This window comes from Aphelocoma coerulescens, chromosome 18 (assembly GCF_041296385.1).
Source record: "Aphelocoma coerulescens isolate FSJ_1873_10779 chromosome 18, UR_Acoe_1.0, whole genome shotgun sequence".
Taxonomy (NCBI): domain Eukaryota; kingdom Metazoa; phylum Chordata; class Aves; order Passeriformes; family Corvidae; genus Aphelocoma; species Aphelocoma coerulescens.
The window spans coordinates 11765140-11787361 of NC_091031.1; the positions used below are offsets into that span (position 1 = coordinate 11765140).

Below are 22222 nucleotides of genomic sequence, written 5' to 3' on the forward strand. Positions count from 1 at the left end.
TACAGAGAAACCCCAGCTGCCACATGGCTGCTCCATTCCCAAGCACCTCCCAGGGAATCTGGTGCTGCTCAGATTAGAAGCAGGATCCAAAACCACCAGGTGCTTTCTTTGGACCAGTATGGCCAGTCCAAGGACCAGTTCCAGAGCCTGAGGCTGGGCTCCATCCCCCTTATTGCTGACGTTTTGGCTGGTGCCCATTCTAGGCTGCTCTGCCCTTCACCAGCAGCCAGGAAGGGAGGGAGGATTTCCAGGAGGAAATGCAGAGTGCAAAGGGAAACACCTCTGCACTTCACAGCCAGCATCTCCATGATCCCACAGGGCCATCCCCCCAGCGCAGACCAAGGCTGGCATCAGCCACTCAGGCCAGCGTCACCTGGAGGTGGCAGCCCCTGACCGCCCCTCTGGGGGCTTTTAGAAGAGCAGAAGCAAAGAGCTCCCAGCTGCAGCCTGGGGACAGCAGGGCTGGGGTGAAGGCAGCAGCAGCAGAGTCACTGTCACTGGCCATGTGCACCCCGACCAACTCCCAGCGACAGAAACATTCCCAAGCCCTGCTCCTGTGGCAGTCCTGGGTGACTTTCACAGTTCATTGTCTGCTCAGAGGCAGATTTCCCCTCTCAGTGCTCTGTGGAGGTGGGTCTGATTCTGCAGCTGGTGCTGGCAGCCTCCCCTGCAGATCCCACAGTGATAAGGGGTGACTGGAGCTCTTTATGATGGTGCTTAACGAGCTGATGACATTTTTACAAATGAAGACAGTCCCAAGGAGATCAGACTTGGTGATTCTTCAGAGATGCCAAGACCCTCCCCTGGCTAACAAACCCCATTCACATTCCTCTGGGCAGATGAAATCTTTGCCTGTCCTCTCCCTCTGACCAGCCCCACTCAGATTTGGGAATAACCTGACTTTCCTTCTGCTGGGAATCTGATTTCTCTCATACAGAACGGGAGGCTCTCAAGTCCGAGGTGTCCATGGCACTGAGGGCTGGAGCTGGGGAGGGCGAACAAGGCTGTGTGTTGGCTGACCTTCCCGTAAGGTCAGGAGAGGGATGTGGGGTGAGGAGACCACAAAGGCTCTGCTCTATAGGGCCTCCCAAGGGCCGACCCCGACTCCTCCAGGGATGGGATGGCTTTGGAAGAGCCAGTTCGGTGTGCCGGGGTACAGGGAGACTTTGTGGGGGCTTTTCTAAGATCCCCCCCAAGGGGCTGTTGAGGACACCCGGTTACCAGAGGCGAAGAGGCAAATTCCCACCCCAAACCCAGCCCGGGGTGGCAGAGACAAATGGTGTGAGCCCTGCACGGCTTGGCATGGGGGGAGGAGCAGCGCCCGGGGCCAGTCATAATTAAAAATAATAACACTGAGCACTCTCAAAGCACGCGGTAAACATGATTAACTAATTAGTCAGGTCTTTACTAATTAACCAGTCACAGGACTGGTGTTGCTCAATATGTTTAATGATCCGGAGAGAGGTTGAATAGCTGGGGGCAACGTCTGGAGGAGCGGGGGCTGCGGAGGGGACGGACGGGGAGGCTCAGAGGGGCTCACAGGGGCTGGGACAGGAGGCGACAGGCAGGGACACGGGACGGACCCTCTTCTGGCAAAGGCAGCGCTGTCCTCTCCTCACTGCTGGCACAGCCCTCTCCACCTCCTGTCAGGACGGGGACTCGCTGCGTGTCTCCCGGATCTGCCTGTGGTTAATGTTTGTCGCTGTTTAGGGACAGCAGAATGAGATGGAAACGTTCAGGTGCACCTGAAACACCTGAAACCAGCCCAGTCTGAAATCAGGCCGAGCTAAAGGAGAATCCCCCAAAAGCCCACAGGCACCAGGTTAATGCTCACCAGCACAGCAAGGATGGGTTTCCTCTCCTTCCTCCCAGTAAAGCAAGAATTGGAGTGAAACCAGTGCAGGACTGGGGAAGAGAATCAGGACCAGGGAGCCTCTCTGGTTGCCCCTGCCTGGCTCATTGCCTCGGTTTCCCCAGGACAGGGACAGGATGCCACACCAGATGTCACGCTCAGACACTCCAACATCAATTTGGTTTCTAGCCAGGGCTGCAGTTGGAAACTCCCCCACAAGCCGAGGGAAAAGCACCTCCCCAAAAGGCACATGGGGCTGGTTTGAACCCTACAGCTCATGACTGTCCTGCACCTCTCTCCCTCTGCGTGAGCCCCGTCCTCTTCCTCTGCACTGATCCCCACAGGCTGCTCTCAATCTGTGCCTGGTGGCACCAGGCTGTCCCTGCTGCTGTCACAGGTGTCACACTGAAGGAAGGCTGCTCCTGGCTGGCGGCTCCAGCACATCCCAGGGCTCTGCTGGGCACCTTCGTGCCCCTGCCCTGATCCTGCCACTGAAAGCCACGTTGGGGACTGGTTTGAAGCATTTCCTAGCTGTAATTTGGGCATTCACTACTCGGAATCCGGGTTCCCGTGTAATTAAACTTTGGATTTCACAGCAGCACAGATGCCTCTGGAACAGACCTGGAAGGCTGTGCCCATGGCTGTCATTAAAACCTCTCTTCACACAGATCCCTCCCCCAGCACCAGGAGTTTATTCCCTGCAGGAAGGATCTGCCAGGACAGAGGGAGCACCTGGAGCCCCCCGGGTGCTGAGGGGGCTGAGTGATCCCTCTCCCTGCTTTTCCTGGGATAGCTGGGAGGTGCTGAGCTTCCCGTGGGACCTGCAGGGCTGCAGGATCTGCAGGCAGCACCCAGTGCTGAGGGGGTGACACGGCCAGGCAGCGCTCAGCGCAGCTGTGGCCTGTCCCAGGGCTCTACAGGGGAAACCAAGACTTGGAGAAGGTCTGACCTCGGGCTTTCACTGGAGCTGGATGGGCTTTTCCCATCAGACACCCCCAGGGAGGTGGGGAAGGGCCCCCAGTGCTTTGTGGGGAGACAGAGGACTGGGGCAGGAGCTGGCAGCTCTGCGTGTGATGGCACTGGGGGCTCTGCTCGTGGTCACAGAGCATCCCCGCCCTGCTGGGGTCATCACAGAGTGCCTGAAAAGAGCATCCTCTCATTCCCTCCCAGCTGGCCCCTGGACACTGAGAATGGAGAGCCACCACTGGGCCAGCAGCTCCTGGCTGAGTCACCAGCTTGCCGTGGTGGGAGTGAAACCTTCCAACTGCAAACTCTCGGTTCTGCAGTTACCAGGAGAGAAAGAAAGAGAATTCTCCCATGCAGAACAGTGTCTCGAGGTCAACAGAGAAACCCCTGTGGCCTGAATACCCAGTCTGGGGAGCTGGGGAGCCTGGCAGGGAGGCTCGGGGTCTGGGTGTCTGCGTTGTCACACTTGTAGCCAGGTTACCATGGCTCATCCGCGGGGCATCCCCGCCCCGGGGCTGCTGCCTGCGGGCTTTCAATGGGCTCTGCTCCTCCAGCATTGAGCGGGACACGGGATTTGCAGGAGAAAAGCTCATCCTCAGCGGTGCTGTCATGTCATCACCCCGGGGCTCACAAAGGAGTGCGGGTGCAGCACAGGGAGGGGACGCCGGCGCTGCCCCGCAGCCCCCGGCACGGCCCTCCCCAGGCACCCACCTCGCCCTGCTCAGCCCAGACACAGCTCAGGTGTCCCACAAAGGCCACCTCAACCATGGGGGCAAGTGGTGGGGACACAGCAATGGCCACGTTGCCCTCAACTCCTGCGTTCTCTCAGTGTCACCCTGTGCCTGGTGCCCCGGGGTGCTGGGACCTCAGTGCTGTCAGACATGGATCTGGAGCCACCCAAGCAGCCAAAAAGGGACATAAGGACCCTGGTTTTGTTTTTTTTTTCCTAAATGCTGGAGCTGACACTCAGAGTAGGGTATCCAAAGGCCATGGGTGCTGCTCAGTGCCCACAGGACACCCTGGCTGTCCCCACTGTCCCTCCATGGATGGGGACCCTCAGCTCTCTTTCAGGGCTCCCCCTGCCAAGCCCTGCTGCTGGGGGAGGAGAGCTGGGTGCCTTGGCCATGTCTGCCCACCCCTCCCTCCTCCCGGGGGATGAGAACTGGAATAAAAGGTCCATTTCTTTAGAAAGCCAGGCCTGACTATGGGAAGGGTCCCTGTATCCATGCAGCTCTCCCGGCCTCCCGCTCCCCTGTTTAGTAATCTCACTTCTGGGCCTGAATTCATTCAGACGCTGTGAAGGATTAGCTGACCTTTCTTTCAGAGCTTGGTAAGCTGGGGATGTTAAAGCTTCCCAAAAATTAAACTCTCAGGAGGCTGGGAGCCTGGAGAGTTGTTTAGAGGCTGCGGCTGCTTCCCCAGCATCCACCCTGGGACTGTCCTTTGTGTCCCCCAAAAGTGCTCAGATCCACACACAGCCCCAGATCCCAAGTGCACGGTGCAGGTGGGGGGTAAAACCAGAGGGGTTTTGTCTCCTCTGAGAGGGTTTGGTCATTTTTTTCCTGTTTGCCATCGTGGGTTTCAGCTCCTGCTTTCCCACTTTCTCTCTGCTGCCATGAGAAGAAGCAGTGAGGGAAAATGTGAGCCCATGAATTTGGGAGATGAGGTTTGGAAAGGGGGGAAGCTGTCTGAGAAGGGATGGTGCTGTCCCAGCTAACGGGGCAAGGACAAGCTGCTCTCACCACTGCCAGGGTGTGTTCACTCTGAAACCAGGTGACAACCTGAGGCTTGAGGAGCATTTCTCTGCCTGGGATCTCAAACTGGAACTGAGTGTGAGAAGGTGATTTTAAGCTCCTGAGCACAGATATGATGGACTGACCTGCAGAGTGCTTCCCATGGATGGGAATGTTCATACAACACGGCTGCACTCCCCTGACCAAATGAGTCTGATTTGCAGAGCTGGATGCACAGGAGATGCAGAAAAATTCCCCTTTTTTCTACAGTTTTCTATTAATTTTCTCCTGAGAGTGAATCTCAGAGCAGAGGGATTTCACCTGGACATGAGCAGAATGGGCACCACTCACAGAGCCCATTTTGTCTCCCTGGTCCCAGGAAGCAGCCAGGGAGGTGAAATCGCTGCTCCTCCAATTCGAGGAGCAGAAGAGAGCAGGTGGAGCTGGGGGAAGCTGGAGACTGCGTGGTCTGCGCCCCACTGAGCTGCAAAACGCTGGGGCTGGCTTTGGGGAGCCCCCAGAGCAAAGGAGGGGCTGCAGGAGCTCTCCACCCCCCAGCACTCAGGGCAGCCAAACTCCTGGAGGCAGCACCTTCCCCTTTGGTCCCAGATTCTCCCTCTCGGGGCTGTGTTGTTGCCTCTGGCAGAACAGGAGCAAATCCATCAGCCCACACGCACCAGGGCCGGCCTTCCATCCAAACCCCGAGTAAATTGCACAGAGGGAGAGCAGGGCTCCATCCAAAGCCCACGGAAACCAGTGGTGAGACGAGAAATGACTCCTCCTCCTCCTCCCCCTCGCTTTCCCTCTGTCCCGTTGGAACTGGAGCCGTTTGCACACAGAAAGGATCCCCGGCAGCAGCATCTGAGCACACGGAAGCCTGGCTCAAACAAACCCTCCTTCCCATCCACCTCAGGTTTTGTACAGAAGCTGCGAGGCGGGTGAGGGGCTGCCTTTGTTATCCGTTTCAATTGCTCCTTTAAACGGGCAGCCGGCTCCTAACAGGGATAATTTTATAGGCCCCATAACCCAGCACGAGGAGTCTCTTTTACGACCCTGCACTCCCCCTGTCTGAGGCAGGAGCGAGGCAGCGGCCGGAGCCCGCGGGGCTCTCTGGCACGGAATCCATCGGTAATCCTGAAAAATAAAACTGTCTTATGAGATATAAATTAAATTCCTGCCCTGGGGGGACGAGCAGCTTTGCTCCCCCACGGGGCCACCGCTGTCGGAGAGCATCTGTTGCAATTACAGGTTCCTGCAGCCTGCTCGGCGGGAATGACCTCCCAAATATTCCAGCAGCAGCTGGAGCTCGCGCAAACACTCCGTGTTCCCTTTACAGCCCAACAGCAAGGGCTTGCTCCGTGCTGAATCGCTGCTTGGTGGCCCCATCTCCTCCCAGGACTCTGGGGGTGTCCAGGGTCCCCTTGCTGGGGGTGCAGATTGTCACCTGGAGGCTGAGCTCGTCTCTCCTCACAGGTTTGTGCAGTGCAAAGAGCACCTTTGGCACGAGATCAGCACCATTAATTGCCCAGGAGAGGAAGCAGCCTTCAGAGCTGTGCAATTACACAGAAATTACCAGAAGAAATTAATTCCAAAAGGTGACCATATGGGCTGTAACGCTGAAGCCCAGGCTGGATTTTGCCTCTGGTTACTGCCACTCAGAACTGAGGGCAGAATCCAGGCCAGAAGTGTGTTTCTAGTTCGTGATTTATTGCACCAAAATGGAGCTGGTAATGAAAACCGTGTTCCACTTAATACTCAGGCGACTTCCAACAAAAATGCCAGCAGGAACTCTTTCTTCTGCTCCTTGCCTTACAGCTGCCCGGCAGCAGAGGATCTGCGTGCTCAGCCCTCCTGCCGTGCCACAGGGAGAGGCCCCACGTGTCCCACACGTCCCCAAACCCAGCTGATGGCAGCAGGCTCGGCACCGGGCACCCACCAGCCACGGACCCTGCTCTGCCTCATCTCCCCCATCCTCCCACTCCTTCCCCACCTGGGCAGGCTCAGCCTGAACTGCAGATGAATTCAGCAAACAAAAACCATCTCTGTGACATTATTTCAGCCCTGCTTTCCAAACTACCCCCACGGGCTGGTTCTGCTGCAGCACTGACCCACCCAACCCCAGCCTGTGGGTGCTGAGTCCCCTCTGCAGCACCCAATGCTGATGGAGCCAGATGAAGTGAGTGCTTTGCTCCTTCCCAGCCCAGCAGGCTGCTCCTTGGCTTTAAAAATGTCATTTTCCCTGCATGCAGGAAACAGCAGGAGCCCTCCGCTCTCCTCCCGGAGAGCAGCAGGTGGAGAAAGCTCTGAGGGAGCTTCAGAAAGGACCCGCGGGCCCCTCCAACCCCTCCTTGCAAACACGGGGCGACCTGTGGGAAATGGCTGGGAGATGGCCGAGTGCCACGGCTGAGCCCCTGCGCTGCGGACGGGGGTTCATTTGCATGCCGAAGTGGTAGCCGGGCTCTTTCCAACACGGTGCAGGCATAGAAATGTATTTGAATGTTCAATATCGCCCAGCAGAGAGCTCCCCGTGGAGAAAATCCCCCCGGGGGGCTGCTGGAAGGAGCTTCCAAGTCAAAGATGCCCAAAGGAAACCTCGGGTCCCGAGGGCAGCAGAATTGCCGGGGAGCTGAAAGGCACCGGGCTGAGGCTCGAGGCGGATCCGCGGCGGGGCTTTCCCAGCCAAAGCCAGGCGTGCCAGCGACAACAGGAAACGCGCGGGCTGGGTGACAAGTGCTGCGGCCTCTCCTCAGCTCTCAGTGCTCAATGGCTCCCGGGTGACTCCGCAATCAAGGTCCCATTCAAGCCAGGAAGAGTCAGATCCCGGGGATGTGTGTCAGGCCAGCACTTTCCACTTCTCTTTCAGCCCATGGACACCTATAAATTTTCCAGGGACAGTGGGACAGGACATGCCTCCGCTGCAGCCACTTCCAAAGGCTCCTTAAAAGCAGCCCGGGACAGGCAGAAATCCATTCTATGGAGCAATTACCAGGGATGAGTGGGAGTCCATGGAGCTTCTCCCTGCCAAGGACCCGAGCACAAAGTCCACCACCCCCAGCCAAGGCAAGCGAGTCAAATTATTTGCAATAAATATATTTACTCCAAATGTCGACCCACTTTACACTCCTTTATTCAACACAGCTGCTCTAAACAGGGGCTGGGATAAATGGAAAATAAAGTTCTGGGGGGCTTCATGGCTCCCTGGTTCTCGGGCAGAGCTGGCCGGGCTCTGGTTGCTATTATTAGTGTAACGATTGTTGTTGTTATTATTATATTATATGCATTTCATTCTCTTCTGGGTAATGAATAATTTATGACTCTGTCTCGATCCCCTTTCAATGGATTCACTATCCAGGGAGACTCGCTGAATAATTTGGATCATTCGTTTTCAAGTGCAGGGGCTGCCGACAAATTGTTCGCTTTTCATTGCTGGGGACATTCATTGGTCACCCAAATCAGGGATTTCTTTGGTCGCCCCCAGCACGTGAGGCACTGTCTGGGGTTTTGTTGGGATTTTTTGTTGTTGTTGTTGATTGGGTGAAACTTTGTGAAGTTGGAACTAACAAGCAGCTCATCTGGGGGGCTGGATTTGTGCAGAAGTCAGTTTGCCAATTTTCTGTGAACATTTGGTGGTTTTGCAGAGGCTTGTGGAAAGTAAATGCTACAGAGGATATTAAATGTTATTTAAATGTTTTAAAGGTGACGCTGCTCTTGCTCTTTGATTTGATCTGAACTATTATGCAGCTGATTATTAAATTTTGCTCACTCAGCTCACACTAGAGAAATGCTGCAGTGTTAAACCTCCTTTGCCCAAAATCTGGAGGGAAAGGGATTTTTCAAGAGGGTTGCATTGGGGATCTTCTGCTCCTTGCAGAAGATCAACCTCATTGTATAACCTCGCTGTGTCCACCCTGCGATCCCTAATCCCAAATTCGCGTCCACCCCACAGGATCAGCACCCTCCAGCCCTGGGCGGGCTCTGAGCTCCGCAGGGATCCATCCCCGAGCACGCTCGTAGCATGGTGAGGCTGAGCGTTGGCCCTTGCCCTGGGATGGGATGGGATGGAGAGGGCTGACACATCAGCGCTGGTACCCACGGTTTGGCTGGCATGTCCCCACTTGGACAAATCCCGGCGGATTTGCTGCCAGCTCCATGAGAAATCATCAGGACATGCCACGCTCAGCTGAGGAATGAACTGACAGCAGAGCTCTGCTGGTCCACAGACCCCCTCGATACATCTCTGCTAGGTTAGATGTTGAACTGCGCCCAAACCCGCCTCTGGCTAAACCCAGGAACAGCTGGGAATTACCAGGGCTGAGCACCCCCGGCCCGGCTCGGACCTGCCCAGCTCAGCGCCGTGCGACTGCCACCGCGCAGTGGCAGAGCTCCCAACTCCCGGCACGGCAAAAGCCGCAGAGGACAAACCCTGGTCCCCAGGGCCGGACCCGCTCGTCCCGTCCCGTCCCTGTCGCGCTCATCCCATCCCTGCCCCGCTCATCCCGTCCCTGTCCCGCTGGTCCTGTCCGTATCCCGCTGGTCCCATCCCCGCCCCGCTGGTCCCGTCCCTGTCCCGCTGGTCCTGTCCGTATCCCGCTGGTCCCATCCCCGCCCCGCTGGTCCCGTCCCTGTCCCGCTGGTCCCGTCCCTCCCGCACCGCCCGCTGCCTGCGCCGCCCGCCCAGCCCCGATTTACGAGCAGCGTGTGAAGGACAGGCACTGGGCCGCTGGGCTGAACAATGCGGGAATATTAGCCGAGTTACAAAAACAAACAAACCAAACCCTGCCGGGAGCCCGTTTCATTTATCTTCCTTTGTCCCGTTTTGCTTCAGCGTGAAAGTCGCTCTTTCAAGCGCAGCGGTTGCGTTCCAGCCCCGGCGGGCAGCTGATCCAAGGCGCTGCACCGCGAGCTTCCCAAAGGCGTGTTTGCACAGTTCAATTCATCCCTAAATATTCAGCCCAGTTTCCCTCCCTCCAACCCTCCCAGGACTTTTTGCCCAAGAGCCGAGGGTGTAAAGCCCGGGGCCGGGGACGGCGGTGCACAGAGCCTTTGTGTGCAAACACAAGCTGCTGTTTGTATTTGCCTTCCCACTGTCAGAGCCCGATTGTGCTCGGGGCAGCGCTGGCCACCGGGCTGCTCTCAATATCCGCCCGGCCACCGCCGCTGCCAGAGGGACGCTCCCTCCCTCCCCGGCCGCTTTGAAGCGCAGCGATTTAATTTCATGAGGCTTTCGGTAATCACGTTCCGATCTCCAACATTAACCAGAACTGACTCCCTCTTGCAAAAGGGGGAGGATGAGCCAGTAAACAGCCCCGGCTCGGGACGGGCGGCACTGACAGAGGAGGGCGAAACGCGGGGCTGGTTCCGCGCCTCTTATCAGATGGGGCTGGAAAACAACAGGCTCTGGGCAGCACCGGGAGGGAGCGGCTTTGCCCGTCCCGAGGATGCTCCTCAGGCTGCTCTCGTGCACCACAAACGCTGATTTTTAAACCCAGACATTTTCCTCCTGTCTGCAGCTTTTCCCATCGTTTACCTTCCTTCCTCCCTGTTCCACTTACGGTGTCCCGGTGCCTCTGCCACGTTCCCCAGGGCTCGCTTTGCTGCTGGAACAGGCTCCTTCTGCATTGCTACCTGCCGGGGTAGCCGCTGGGCCAGGAAGAGCCAGGGCCGCCCTTAGGGGAAGGTCTTGCATGAAGAAGAGGAGGCTGCAGCCAGGGAGATTTAGGTCTCGCCTGCCCGCTCTGTGCCTCCCTCCCCTCTCCTCCCCTCCCTGCACGCAGGGCTCAATTCTCCCCAGAGCATCTCCTGACCAGACAGAGATGACACTCCAGACCCAGAAGGAAAGTCCTTTTGGGGCTGGAAGAGGTAAGCAAGTGCTGGGGCAGTCCCCAGTGAGTGTAAAAATTCCCTTTTCCGATCAGATGTGCCGTTCTTTCTCTCCTCATCCACTCTGGTCTGACAGCCTGAGCCTGCACACTAAATACCCACAGAGCTGACATTAAGGGACAATAATTATTCCCACAGAATAATTAATGAAAATTCCAATCAAAATTGTCGCACTTGGTCAAAACAAAGCACAGATCCCAGTGATCCACCCAGTGCAGCCTGGCAGGGATCTGGGTGATGGATGGCTCCGAAATACCACAGGGAAGATGACGTGGACACCTCATCCATCTTTCCATCCCAGGCTCTGAACTTGGAGCACGCAGGCTGTGTGAGGATGGGATCAGGGAGGGAACAGCTGGGCTGCTCCTCGCAGGCTGGGAGCGCACAGACCCAGCACGGAAATGGCACCGAGCCCGGAGCGGGGCCTGCTGAGCCAGCAGCATTCCTCCCGTGCTCCTCCTCCAATTCCCACCTGGGACAGGGGGGAGAACATCTCACCTCCCTCCCTCGTGCCCTGAGAAAGAGGGTAGCGCTCTTCCCACTCCATGAGGCACCATCAACAAATCTGTGCCTACTTCTCACTGGCAGAGAGAGTTTCCCACCCCAGCGTATCAAAGAGGATAAATGTGCTGTAAAACAACCCCACAGAGCCAGGCTGCTCCCAGCCTGTGCCACTGCACTACCTGATCCTGCCCCTCATGGCATTTTTCCCCCTTTCCCAGGGAAAATTAGGGGTGCTGGGTGCAGGCCCTGGGCTCTCCATCCTCTCCCCAAACAGGAGATGCAGCAGCTTCGATCCTCAAGCAGAGATTCCCAAGGTTGCTCCCCACTACCTGTACTGGAATTTCCACTTTCCTGCCCACACAATCTCTTTTCCCTGCTCATTTTTGGCAGAAGATGGCCGAGGTCTCCTGGGCTCATCCATTACGAGCCCCTTCATCCCCAAGGGGAACAGGAATTGGGCTGAGGGCTGTGATTCCCAGTGCAGCATTCCAGGGCATCCTGTCTCAGCCCAAGAGGGGATCCCTTTCCATGAGAAACCACAACCTGGGTGACAACAGGCATCGGGCAAAGCCAGAGGCTCCTTCCAGCTCTTCTGTGAAATAATTTTAAAAACCCTGTACTTCCAGGAGAGAGTGAAATAAAGGCTTGCCCCTTCCCTGCTCTCCAACCCTCTGTCCAGGTGGGGAGTGCAGACAAAATTTTCAACCCTCCTGTCACTAATGAGATTTTTTGAAAAGGTTGGAAAGGAAAATTTCTTCCTGCAGAAATTTCTGCCTAGGAAAATTTCTTCCATGGTCCCACAGCTGTGTGCGGGACATGAATCCAGGCTCTTTCCCTGCCTGTTCCTTCCTCTGCCCTCTGTAACCCCGGCGATGCAGGAGGTGCCCGCTGTGGGCAGCAGTTCTGTGCCCAGTTTGTGCTGTCGATGCCCCCCGTGCCAGCTGAGACCTCAGGGTGCTCAGCACCATCCCTGCTTGTCTTGGGGTGATTTTATGATAACGCTGCATTCCCCTATTGTCTGCTTCTTGCCCAGAAATGGGTCCCGCAGCTTTAAGCTGGGTCCGAGGGAAGAGTGGGGGGGAGCCGGGAAAATTCCTCAGCCCGGTTTGTGTTCAAGGGCTCACACTCTCTCCCCTGTGTTGCTCGGCTCTGCTTGCAGCGGGAGAGAGTGGACTCCTGCTTCTGGCCAGCTTGCCAGCTGAGGCAAGAAGTTTTCCCAGGACTGCACACCAAAATTGTCCGGTCATTTCTTCTTGTTCTTCTGGAACTGTTCGGCCCCGTGGATCAGCACGGAGGCTGCGGGGACGCCGCATCCCGGCCTCGGACCTCGGGAGGGGCCGAGCCAGCTACAGAGGGAACTCTAAAATCCACCAGCTTTCTCTGCAGCGAGATTTATTATCTAACATTACTCATTTTTCTTCTGTGCCTGCTGGTTAAATAAATAATTTTTTTCACTTTCATCCAAGAAATTCCTGTCGTATCGGTGGGGGAGGGAGTGCTGAACCCTATCTTCTGTGGAGGAGATGTCCCTTCCAGGGCGTTTCCCCCTAAACTTGTCTCAAATCGAGATACCGCTGAGCCCCAGAATGGAGCAATCTCTGCCCACATCACTCCATCAGTTTTTAAGCTCCAGTCTCCACTAAAACCAGCGCTGTACAAAATGCTTCCATAAATCCAGCTCCCAGCAGAGCGGAGTGTCTGCTCCATTCCCGTGCTCTCCCGGGTCAGAACCCGTTTCTTTAGTATCTCCCAAAAGAAGACAGGACTTTTCCCTCCCCGCCGTTAATTCCCCGTTTTCTGCTGAGCCTAAAGCGAGCTCCTATTCCGTGTGGGGTTGAGCCCCTCTGTGCCACTGCTCCCTCCGCCTCTGCCTGGGATGGATCGGGAGCAGCCGAGTCCCCGTTCCGCTCCCTCCGAGAGCCCCCACGGCTGCCCTGGCTGAGAGCAGGAAAAGCCTCCCTGTCTCCTTATCAGTCCCCAGGGCATCCTAATCCCCTATAAACGAAAGCTATTATGCAGATATCTTTTTAAAAGCCCGCCTGTCACTCCAGCCAGCCCCATCCCCGCTCTCCGGCCTCCGGAGCGCGGTCAGCGGGGATGAGCCTCTGCCGCGGGCAGAGCCGGGATTGGCCCGGGTGAGGATCCGGCCTGTCCCTGTGGCTGTGCCGTGCTTTGATCCCTGCTCAGACACGGAGCGGGTCCCCGTCCCGCCGGGCGGCAGAGCCAGGCTGAGCCCCAGGCCGTGCCAGCCCCGGCCGTGCCCGCTCCGTGCGGGAAGCAGCGGGAAGCAGCGGGAAGCAGCGGGAAGCAGCGGGGATCTGGCAGGGACGCTCGTGACGGGAGCTCGGCTTATGCAAAGCAAACGTTTCCTGCTGATCGCAGCGGCAGAGGCCAAACGGCAGCCGCTGCTCCAGAGACACCCTGGGGACGGAGCAGATGTGGCTCTGCCACCGCCGAGCCCTGTCCCGGCTCTGAGCTCTCTGCAGGGGCTGATCCTGGCAGCAAATCCTCTCCCGTCCCTCCTGAAACACGGGGGCATCTGTTCGGTGCAGTCAGGAACGTGCTGCAAATAAACCATCCTGGTGAGGTTGAGTCAGTGAACCCCCGTGCGCTGGGGACTCAGCCCTGCCATGGGGTCGGTGTGTCCTGTGCCCCAGGCAGCTGTGCCAGGGCTCTCCAGGAAAAGCTGGATGTTGGATTTGATGGGTCCTGGGGCTGCTTTGGGTTTTTTTTCTGCTGCTTGACAGCAAAAAGGGGCAAAATGATCTACAACCTCTCAATGCCAGGCAGGTCACCAGACCGCTCCAGTCATCCTGACCCACGATCTCCTTTGCCCTGGATGTCCCCCGGGACAAAACTGGTGGAGGAAAAAACTCAACACAGCACCCTGAAATCCTCCAGAAAGTCCTCAATAAAATTCTGCTTGCACAGCCCAACCACAGAATGGTTACAGACAGGATGGGAGCTGGGAAGGCTTTTGAGGCGGAGGTGATTAATTAGGGTAAAGAAAAGGGATCACCCAAATTTAATAAGAGACACCAGGAACTCCCCGGAATGAAATCCTGCAGTCCCATAATAACCACAAGAGCCTCCGAAACCACTGTACCAAAAAGCTGGGTGTCACAAAAGGGAGGCAGGAGAGATCAAGAGCCAAAAAGGCATCAATCCTCCATGGTCACAAAAATCCATCTCATCCCTGAGGATGTAGGGGGGATACATTAAGAATACAGAGACAAATTTGTGTGCCCCAGCTGCTCCCACTTCACAGGCCAGGTAGGAACCCCAGGATCCTGGCAGTGCTTTTACAGGCAGTGGGGATTCCAGAGCTCTCGGGTGTTTTTTGCTCCATCCCTGGGGAGGCAGCACGTCCCCCCCGGCAGGCACAGGGAGTTTGAGAGGCGAGGACAGCAGAGGCTGAATAAGGATGACATGATTTGGCCCAGAAAGAGGAGGGCAGAGATTAGCCGTGGACAAGCTCAAGGGAAGGCAAGTGTCCAACCCGGAGTGCCAAGCCTGGTTTTGTTTTAGCCTTAACTGCGCTTTTTTGTTTGTTTGTTTGTTGGTGTAAAAACCTTTCTGTTGGAAATCAGTTTAACTTTAAGCTTCCTGAGAATAAAAGGCTGTGAGAAAGCTCTGCCCATGCGAGGCTCCCTTGGGAGGCTACAATGGGAGCCTCAGCAGCTCCTGGGCCCAAATTTCTATGGCTACAGCACCCATCTGCTCAGCAATACAGCTACCCCTGCTCACGCACCTCCCCATGCAGCACGATCCGCTGGGAGCTGCACCAGGAGGGGCTGGAAAGGACCTGTGGCTCCATGGATGGCACGTGGAGCCACGAGAAGTCCAGCCCTCACAGGGTCTGGTCCAGTTGCTGGTGAAGCTGCCCCCGTTGCAGTTTCCCTGGGTACAAGGATGCTGCAATAAAGCTTCATGCCTTTTTCCACCCAAGTCCAAAGGATTTTACACAGCCCTCCTTTGCTTCCTATAAAAGGGGAAATTGAGGCCAAAGATAAGCTTGGATATCAGAAATTTAGAGCATTCTTGTTATCATCGGGAGGTAACGGGCAGTACCACCACAGAGCAGCTCCAAAACCCACCTGAGAGCCTTGCCTGGATCCAGCCAGAGGCAGAGTCGTGCTGTGCTGCCAGATCCAGGCACCAACGCCTGCCTCAGGTGGGCGAAGGATGTTACACTGTGGGCATCCTGCTCTGGCCCCCTGGGGATCCTCTACGGGACCCTGGGGATCCTGCAGAGCAGCCTGGGGATCCTGCTCAGAGCCTCTCTGCTCAGGTTGGGGATGTGGCTGTTTTTCCAGGCAAGGAGGGAGGGATGCTTGGCTTCCATCCTTCCCCATCCCTCTGGAACAGAAGTGGCCATAACCAGGGTGAACATGGGGAACTTCAGAGTCCTCATCTCCTCACAGAGGGATTTGCAAAGCCACTCAGTTCCTCTGTCTGACTCCCATCCCACCACGGAACCAAAGGGGCCCAGGGTGCTTTGGTGGCCAGGTCCCTGCCAGCTCTGCCAGTCCCACCCACACTCCGCTCCCCACTGCTGCAGCCAGGGCCTCTGTCCCTCTGTCTCCCTCAGGATAAACCATCTGCAAAGCCCTGAACCAGCACAGGAGAGGAGAAGACAGAAAGAACATCTCCCACCAGCCCAGTCCTTCCTGGTCGGATGCATCTCGGCCACTGTGAGCCATTGTCAGCCCCTGGTGGCCCAGGCCTCGTCCTGGCTCCCTGCTCTGCCCGGCTCCGGGGGTGCCTGGACCCTGCAGACAGGCACCGGCTCACAAGCAATTCCTGCCAATTCCCAGCCAAGCAATTCCTGCAGGCACTCTCCAGTGGGACAGAGCCCAAGTCGCCACCAGCTTGACTCCTTCTCCCATTTGGAGGCCAAGGGGAATGGGAAGGAATCATCTCATGGGGCTCCCCAACATCCCACTGTGCTGACCTCGGGAAAATGGTTACAGACAGGATGGGAACTGGGGAGGCTTTTGCGGTGGACGTGATTAATGGAGGGTGAAGAAAGGGGATCACCTGAATTGAATGAGGGACACCAGGAACTCCCTGGCATGAAATCCCTCCCATCCCTCTGTGGGAGAAGAGCTGGCTGTGTGGGAAGATTTGATTTCCCTGGCTGTGATAAGGGTGGAGGGGGCCCAGTTGCTATTTCAGCAAGCGCTGCTCTGCAAATGCCTCCCTGGACCACCACGGAGGTGATAAAGCCCCAGGTTTTTCTGGAAGGAAGTTTTTCATTGGGAGTGTTTGGCAGGCGCTTCTCTCAGAGTTCCTGGTCAACTCCTTGTCTGAGGTGAAGTTTCCTTTCCGCTGAGCAAGAAACTTGCTCGGAAATTGCTCTGACATGAGACACATCCCAGCCTGGGAACCCTTCGGCAGCGGAGCAGAGCCTGTCCAACACCAGGCTCCCCGTGCTGCCTGTGCCAAATCCCCAATCTGGGAACACAATGTGTTTCCTTTCTCTCCCTGCACTGGCTCCCGGGTTTGTTAAACACTCTCAAGGCATCACAGAGGGCCAAAATCCGAGCGGCGCCCAGCACCTGCAGCCACCGCTGACGTCAGGCACACGTGCAGGTACCGGGAGCATCTCCTGGGTCCGTGGGGGGAAAGGCTGTGGAGATCCAGAGCCGGCACTGGGAATGGAGTCTGGAGTTCTCCAAGTGCCTGTCAGCGAGATGCAATCTGGACTTGTCCAGTAGTGCTTTATCCAGGGCAAAGGCAAAGGTCTTCTATGCAAACTAAAGGGATGGTGCTGGTCCGGGTTCATTCCCAGCACTCTGAATAACACCGTGGCTCCTGAGAAATTGTGGAATGCTGCCCATTGCATTTTAGTGACGTTGTTAAATCTGGTTGAAGACCCTGCCTGCATTTTCCTGTGTCCGCACAAGCTCACCAGCAGCTGAGCTCTGACAGCGTTTCGGCTCAGACCTTTTCCAGCTGCAATCTCCTCTCCCAGGGGAGCTGGAAGCTGCATCAGGATGAACTGGGCTGGAGAAGGGGGCTTGGGCTGGACCAGCGCTGAGCAAAGAGCCAGCCCAGCGGCTCTGGGGAGAGGCAGGATGGAGAACAGACCTCTGAGCTCTTCTCCAAGCTGAGTCCTCCCTGGAGCACTCCAGCTCCCAGGCTCCCGGCCAAAGCAGGACCGCAAGGCCAAGCTCTATGTGGATGAGCTATTTGCCAGGTAAAGCTGATGGGAACCTGAAGCTGTGAAAAGCTCTGCAGGAGCAGATCCCTAGAGATCATCTCCTTGGGACAAGCCCTGTCCTCTCCATGTGCGGTGCTGGGATCTCACAAGGAGCAATAAAGAAAAATTCGATCTGGCTGGCAAAAACCGTTCCCGTGGGAAATTTTGACTTTCTGTCAGAAACTCCAGAGCATTTATTTTTCAGCCCCAAATAAGCATGAATAGGAACAAAGATTCAGTTTTGGCAGGGGGAATGGGCTTACCAAAGCAAACACCCAAATTTTTAAGCAAAGCAGACACAATCTATAATTTTTCCCGTTGGATGAAAAGAAAAAGAAAACCCCCAACGATTTCCCAGAAAGGAGAAAAGCAAATTCAGTGAAAAAAAATGCAACCAGTTCTCCCACCGCTACTTGATGCAAATTCAGCTGATTTGGCTAATTCACCTTTCCCTCAGCGCGGCGGCTCAGGACTCTCTGGCCGCTCTGATTCCCCCTGCAGTGCTGGAAGGAGCCTCCAGCGTGCGGCGGCCGCATCGGCAGCGACTCCGCGCTCGTCCCCGGCCCCGGCCCGGCACAGGCGGCTCCGCAGCCCCCGCTGACCCGGGGCCTGACTTTCTCTCGGGATTTGGGAGAGAAACCAGGGTGGGCCGATGGTCATGAGCGAGTGGGTGGGAGTTGAATGGGGTTATTGTGATCTTTATCTGGGGGGATTATTCCAGGCGGTGTGGGCTTGGCAGGGCAGCGCGGGTTTTTGGCCGTGGCTGGTTTTACAGCCTGATAGGTGCGGCCCCAGGGAAGGCGCAGCATGATCGGGCTGCGGAAAATTGTTTTACGGTAGCTTCATCCTTGCAAAACATTCACTTCCCAGCAAAGCCGGTGGAAAAGGAAAAAACAGAGCGATTTTCGTTTGCAGAAGTCTGACGCGGCTAGAACTGCACATGGTCTGAAATGCAAAGCCTGGCATAAAAGTGACATATTTTACTGGAAACTGGGAACTTGCTTCCCTTTTATTGGAAATAAATTGGAAGGGAGAAGGATGGTAGGAGCACGGCGCCAGCACAGCAACTGAATAGAAGCGTTTTCAGGAGCATTTGGGGACCCTGCAGAGAAGACCCGGGGGTCCGATAGCACCTCGAGACCGCACCAAAATTTATGGCATCGTTTACAGCGGTAACGCTTCAGGCAGGGAGCGGGGCTGAGGCCGGGAAAGCCGCATCCCTCCTGCCCCCCCGGCCTCGCTGCTGGGCAAGACACAGCGCTGGGAAAAACGCGAGACGCGGAGCCCCGTTCCCGAGTGCTGCCGGGCAGCGGAACCCTCGGGACGGCGGAAAAGCAACCCCGGAGTGAGCCCGGCAGCCGAGTGGCACCCGCCGCTCTCCCTCGGGACCTCCCCGCCGCTCCCCCTCGGCCCGACGGGATCCGCAGCCCGGGGGAGCGGGGGCTCCGCGGCCGAGCATCGCCCCGAGGCTACCGGGACCCCGCGCCACCGCGTGTGCCCCGGAGCCGCCACCGCGTGTGCCCCGGTGCCACCGGCCCCCTCTCCGCGTCAGATAACCAGGCGTGGCCGTGCCTCCCTGGTGAAGACGCCGGAGAAGAAATTGTGCTCTCTTCAAGGGACACATCTGATTGTGATTCGGGGGAAAAAAAATAAAAAGGAAAAGGAGGGAAAGAAAAAAAAAAAAAGGCGGCCAACCCCGGCCGCTCGGCGAGGGTTTTTTCCTATCGTCGGAGCTGCAAATATTTTGGAAGACGGGGCCGTGTTTTCCGTGTAAACAAGGCGGCGGCGGCGGCGGCGGGCGGAGGGGCCGGGGGCTCCCGGCGCGGGGAGCCGATCCCAGACCGGGGCATCCCAGCCCCGGGGCCGGGTCCCCGAGGGCACACGGCTGAGCACCGGCCCCCTAAACCGCGAGGAAAGGAGCGGCAGAGCGCGGGGATCCCGCCGGGAAGCGGGAGTGGAAGATCGGAGGGAACATTCGGCGGGATGTGTGGGGACTCACGGGGAAGAACTCTCCAGACCCTTAACCCTTATCCACAGCGGTCAGAGGCGAGGGACACTCCGGGGGACAGCCAGGGGACAGCCAGGACGGCGCGTTTCTCTCTCGAGGTGCAACGAACCGGCTGCTGCCCTGTTCTCATTTGGCCCTGGGGCTCGTTCAAGTCCCCGCCGCCGCCTCTGCCCGCACCCCCTGAGGATGCACGGACGGGAGCCGCAGGCTTTGCCGGGCTTCCCTCCCCTGCTCCCGGCCGCCTTCCCCCTCCGGAAAGGGCCGGAGCCCGTCCCCGTCCCGCCGGGACGCGGAGCCTCTCGGGCTTTGCGGGGGGCTCTGAGCCGGGGAAGGGAGCGGGGCTGCCGGCGAGCTCCGGGCTCCCCGGACCGGAGACGGGCCGTGCGCTGCGGGCCCCCCGGCCGGGACCTGCCCGGGACGGAGACACTGCCAGACCAGCCAGGGCCCCTCCGCGCTCCTCCGGACACGAACGGCGTTTTCCCGGAATCGCGAGTGTCCCTTATCCCTTCTCCTCAGCTCCTCGGTTTTTTCCTGCCTCTCGTTTCCGAACTTCCCCTTGCTCTGCCCATCGGAGTCCCCCGGTAAGCCCATCCTGCTCCGCCGGGTGCCTCCGTGTCCCCTGTGTTGCCCCGGGTGCCTCCGGTGTCCCCCATCCCACGCCTCCGCGGTTCTCGGCATACCCTGCCCAAATTCCTGTGCCCTGCCCGGTGCTCCCAGGTTCCCCGTGCCCTCTGGAGGTGCCTCGGTGTTGTCACCACCGCGTTCCCGGGTACCTCAGCGTTCCCTGCCCTGAGCTGCCGGGCGCCTCGGTGTCCCATCCCGTGCGCTCCGGAGTGCCTTCACATCCCTGCTCCACGCTCCGGGGCCCCTCGGTGTGCCTTCCTCTGCCCCACGCTCTCCGGTACCTCAGTGTCCTCCTCCTGTCCCGTTCTCCATCTCCCTGGGTGTCCCTGAACGGCTCCCCGTGTCTCTGGATGTCCCCGTGCCTTTCGCTGCCGTTCCCCGCGGCTCCTTCGCTCTGCCCTCCCTCTGTCTGCCCCTCCGGGGACCTCCGCGCCCTGTCCCCGTCCGTCTCCCCGCCCGTGCCGGAGTGTCCGCGCCCGCGGCCGGGACTCACCCACACACTCGTTGGCCTCCCGGGCCGTCGCTCGCTGCCAGGGCCGGTCGTAGTGGAAGGGCTTGCAGCGGTCGCACTCGGGGCCGGCCGTGTTGTGCTTGCAGTCGCACACCAAGCTGTCGTCGCGGTCCCGGACGCAGCGCGACGCGTGCCCGTTGCACTTGCAGCGCCCGCCGACCTGCAAGTCGGACACGGCGTAGAAGTAGGAGTCGCGGGCCAGCTCGGAGTCGTCCTCGCTCTCGTCGCCGAAGGTGTGCAGGCGGCTGAAGGTCACCCTGATGTCGGTGGCCGTCACCCAGTCCTGCAGCACGGGCGAGTTGTCGAAGTCGTGGGCGGTGGGGCGGCCGTCCAGGGTGCTGAAGGCGATGAGGCCGCCGGAGAGGGGCCGCACGTCGGTGTGCGAGTCGGTGCACACCGCCTCCTGCTCGTTCTGCTTCGTGATGGCGGCGCGGCTCGGCTTGTTGTACATCTTGCGGCACTGCGTGGAGTAGAACTGGAAAGGCACCCAGGTCTTGCCGTAGTCCATGGACTTGTGGATGGCCATGGACTCGGGGCGCGGCGAGCAGAACTGCAGGCTGACGTAGGTCACCTCGAATTTCTTGCCGAGGGAGAGGGTGAGTGTGACGTTGTGGGGATACTGGACGTAGCTGTCGGACTGCCAGCAGGTCAGGTTGTGCGGGTTGTTGAGGTCGGTGAGGAAGGAGGGCGGGTGGGCGCGCTTGGGGTCGGAGGCGTTGCAGAGGTGGCAGGTGCGGACCTGCTCCTCGCCCTTCTCCGTCACCACGCAGTACCGCGACGGCGGCTTCCCGCAGGTGCTGGACACCTTCACCTCCTTCCCGAAGGCCGAGTTGACGAAGTCGGGGATGCAGCGGCGGGGCAGCCCGTGCTCGTCGTAGCAGGGGTCGGGCTGGGCGGTCTGCACGGCGAACATGCTCACGCCGTGGTAGCCGCCGCGCAGGGGCTGCGCCAGCCACGCCGCCGCCAGCAGCAGGGCCAGCGGCGCCTCCGCTCCCCTCCGCGGCATCCTGCGCGACCTCCGCGCGGCGTGGGGACAGCGGGGAGGGGGACACGGGGCAGACCGGGGAGCCGCCGCTCGTCCGCGCCGCTCCGCGGGGCACCTCGGCCGGGGACGCGGTGCGGCGGCTCAGGGAGCCCGGAGCATCGCCCGCCCCGCGGCCAGCCCCGCGGAGAAAGGGGAGACCGCGACGGCGGCGGCACCACAAAAGTGGGGCTGGCGGCGGGGCTGGGTCCCGCCTGCCTCCCGCCCCGGCCCTCGCACGGAGAATGACTGGCGGTCCCAGCCCCCGCCGCGTTTGAGGTCATGCTAAAGGAGTGACATCGCGCTCAAGGAACAGAACAACGACATCCACTGGCGGCTCAGCCAGAGACGCGCACAGGCCTCGGGGAGGGCGGGGGGGGGGATGGGAGTGGGACGGAGCCCGCCTCGACACCGCGGTGATGGGCGCCAGCTCCGCCGCGGGGCTCCCGAGCCGCCCCGAGGAGCCGGGAAAGGGCCCTTCTCCTGCCGCCCGCCCCCCCGTGCCCCCGACGGGGCTGGGGGAGCCCGGGCCTCCTGCGCCCAGCAGCTGGGGATGCTCCGTGGGCGTGGAGCGGGAAGGGGGGAGAAGCGGCCGGGAGGAGCCCCACGCCCACCTGTGGGGACGCCGGGGGGGATCAGGATGGGGACGTCTCCCACCTGGTCACTGCTGGCCTACCCTCTCCACCGGGCCAGACAGGGACTGGCCCCCTCAGTTGGATCGGAAGGGGCACCGGCCCGAGCGGGCTCCCACAGCCTTCGCCCCTGGGACAGAAAACCCGGTGCCGGGGAAGTTTCATGGGGGGGAATCACGACACGGGAACTCCCGGGCCCGGAGACCCTCGGCAGGTTGTTTTAGGGGGCTGTGCTCGGTGAAGAGGGGCGGTGTGCCTACCACAGCCCCGGGACAGACCAGGCACA

At 58.9% G+C, this 22222-nt stretch overlaps 1 protein-coding gene across 1 annotated transcript in view; it reads right to left on the reverse strand.

The window, feature by feature from the left end:
• NTN1 (netrin 1) overlaps positions 1–21663 on the reverse strand; it is an 84859-nt gene extending 63196 nt beyond the window's left edge. Inside the window, exon 1 of the mRNA XM_069032765.1 lies at positions 20266–21663. Coding sequence (XP_068888866.1) covers positions 20266–21289 — 1024 coding nt within the window. The 5' untranslated portion in view covers positions 21290–21663. The remainder of the gene's footprint in view (positions 1–20265) is intronic.
• Positions 21664–22222: the final 559 nt, after the last annotated feature.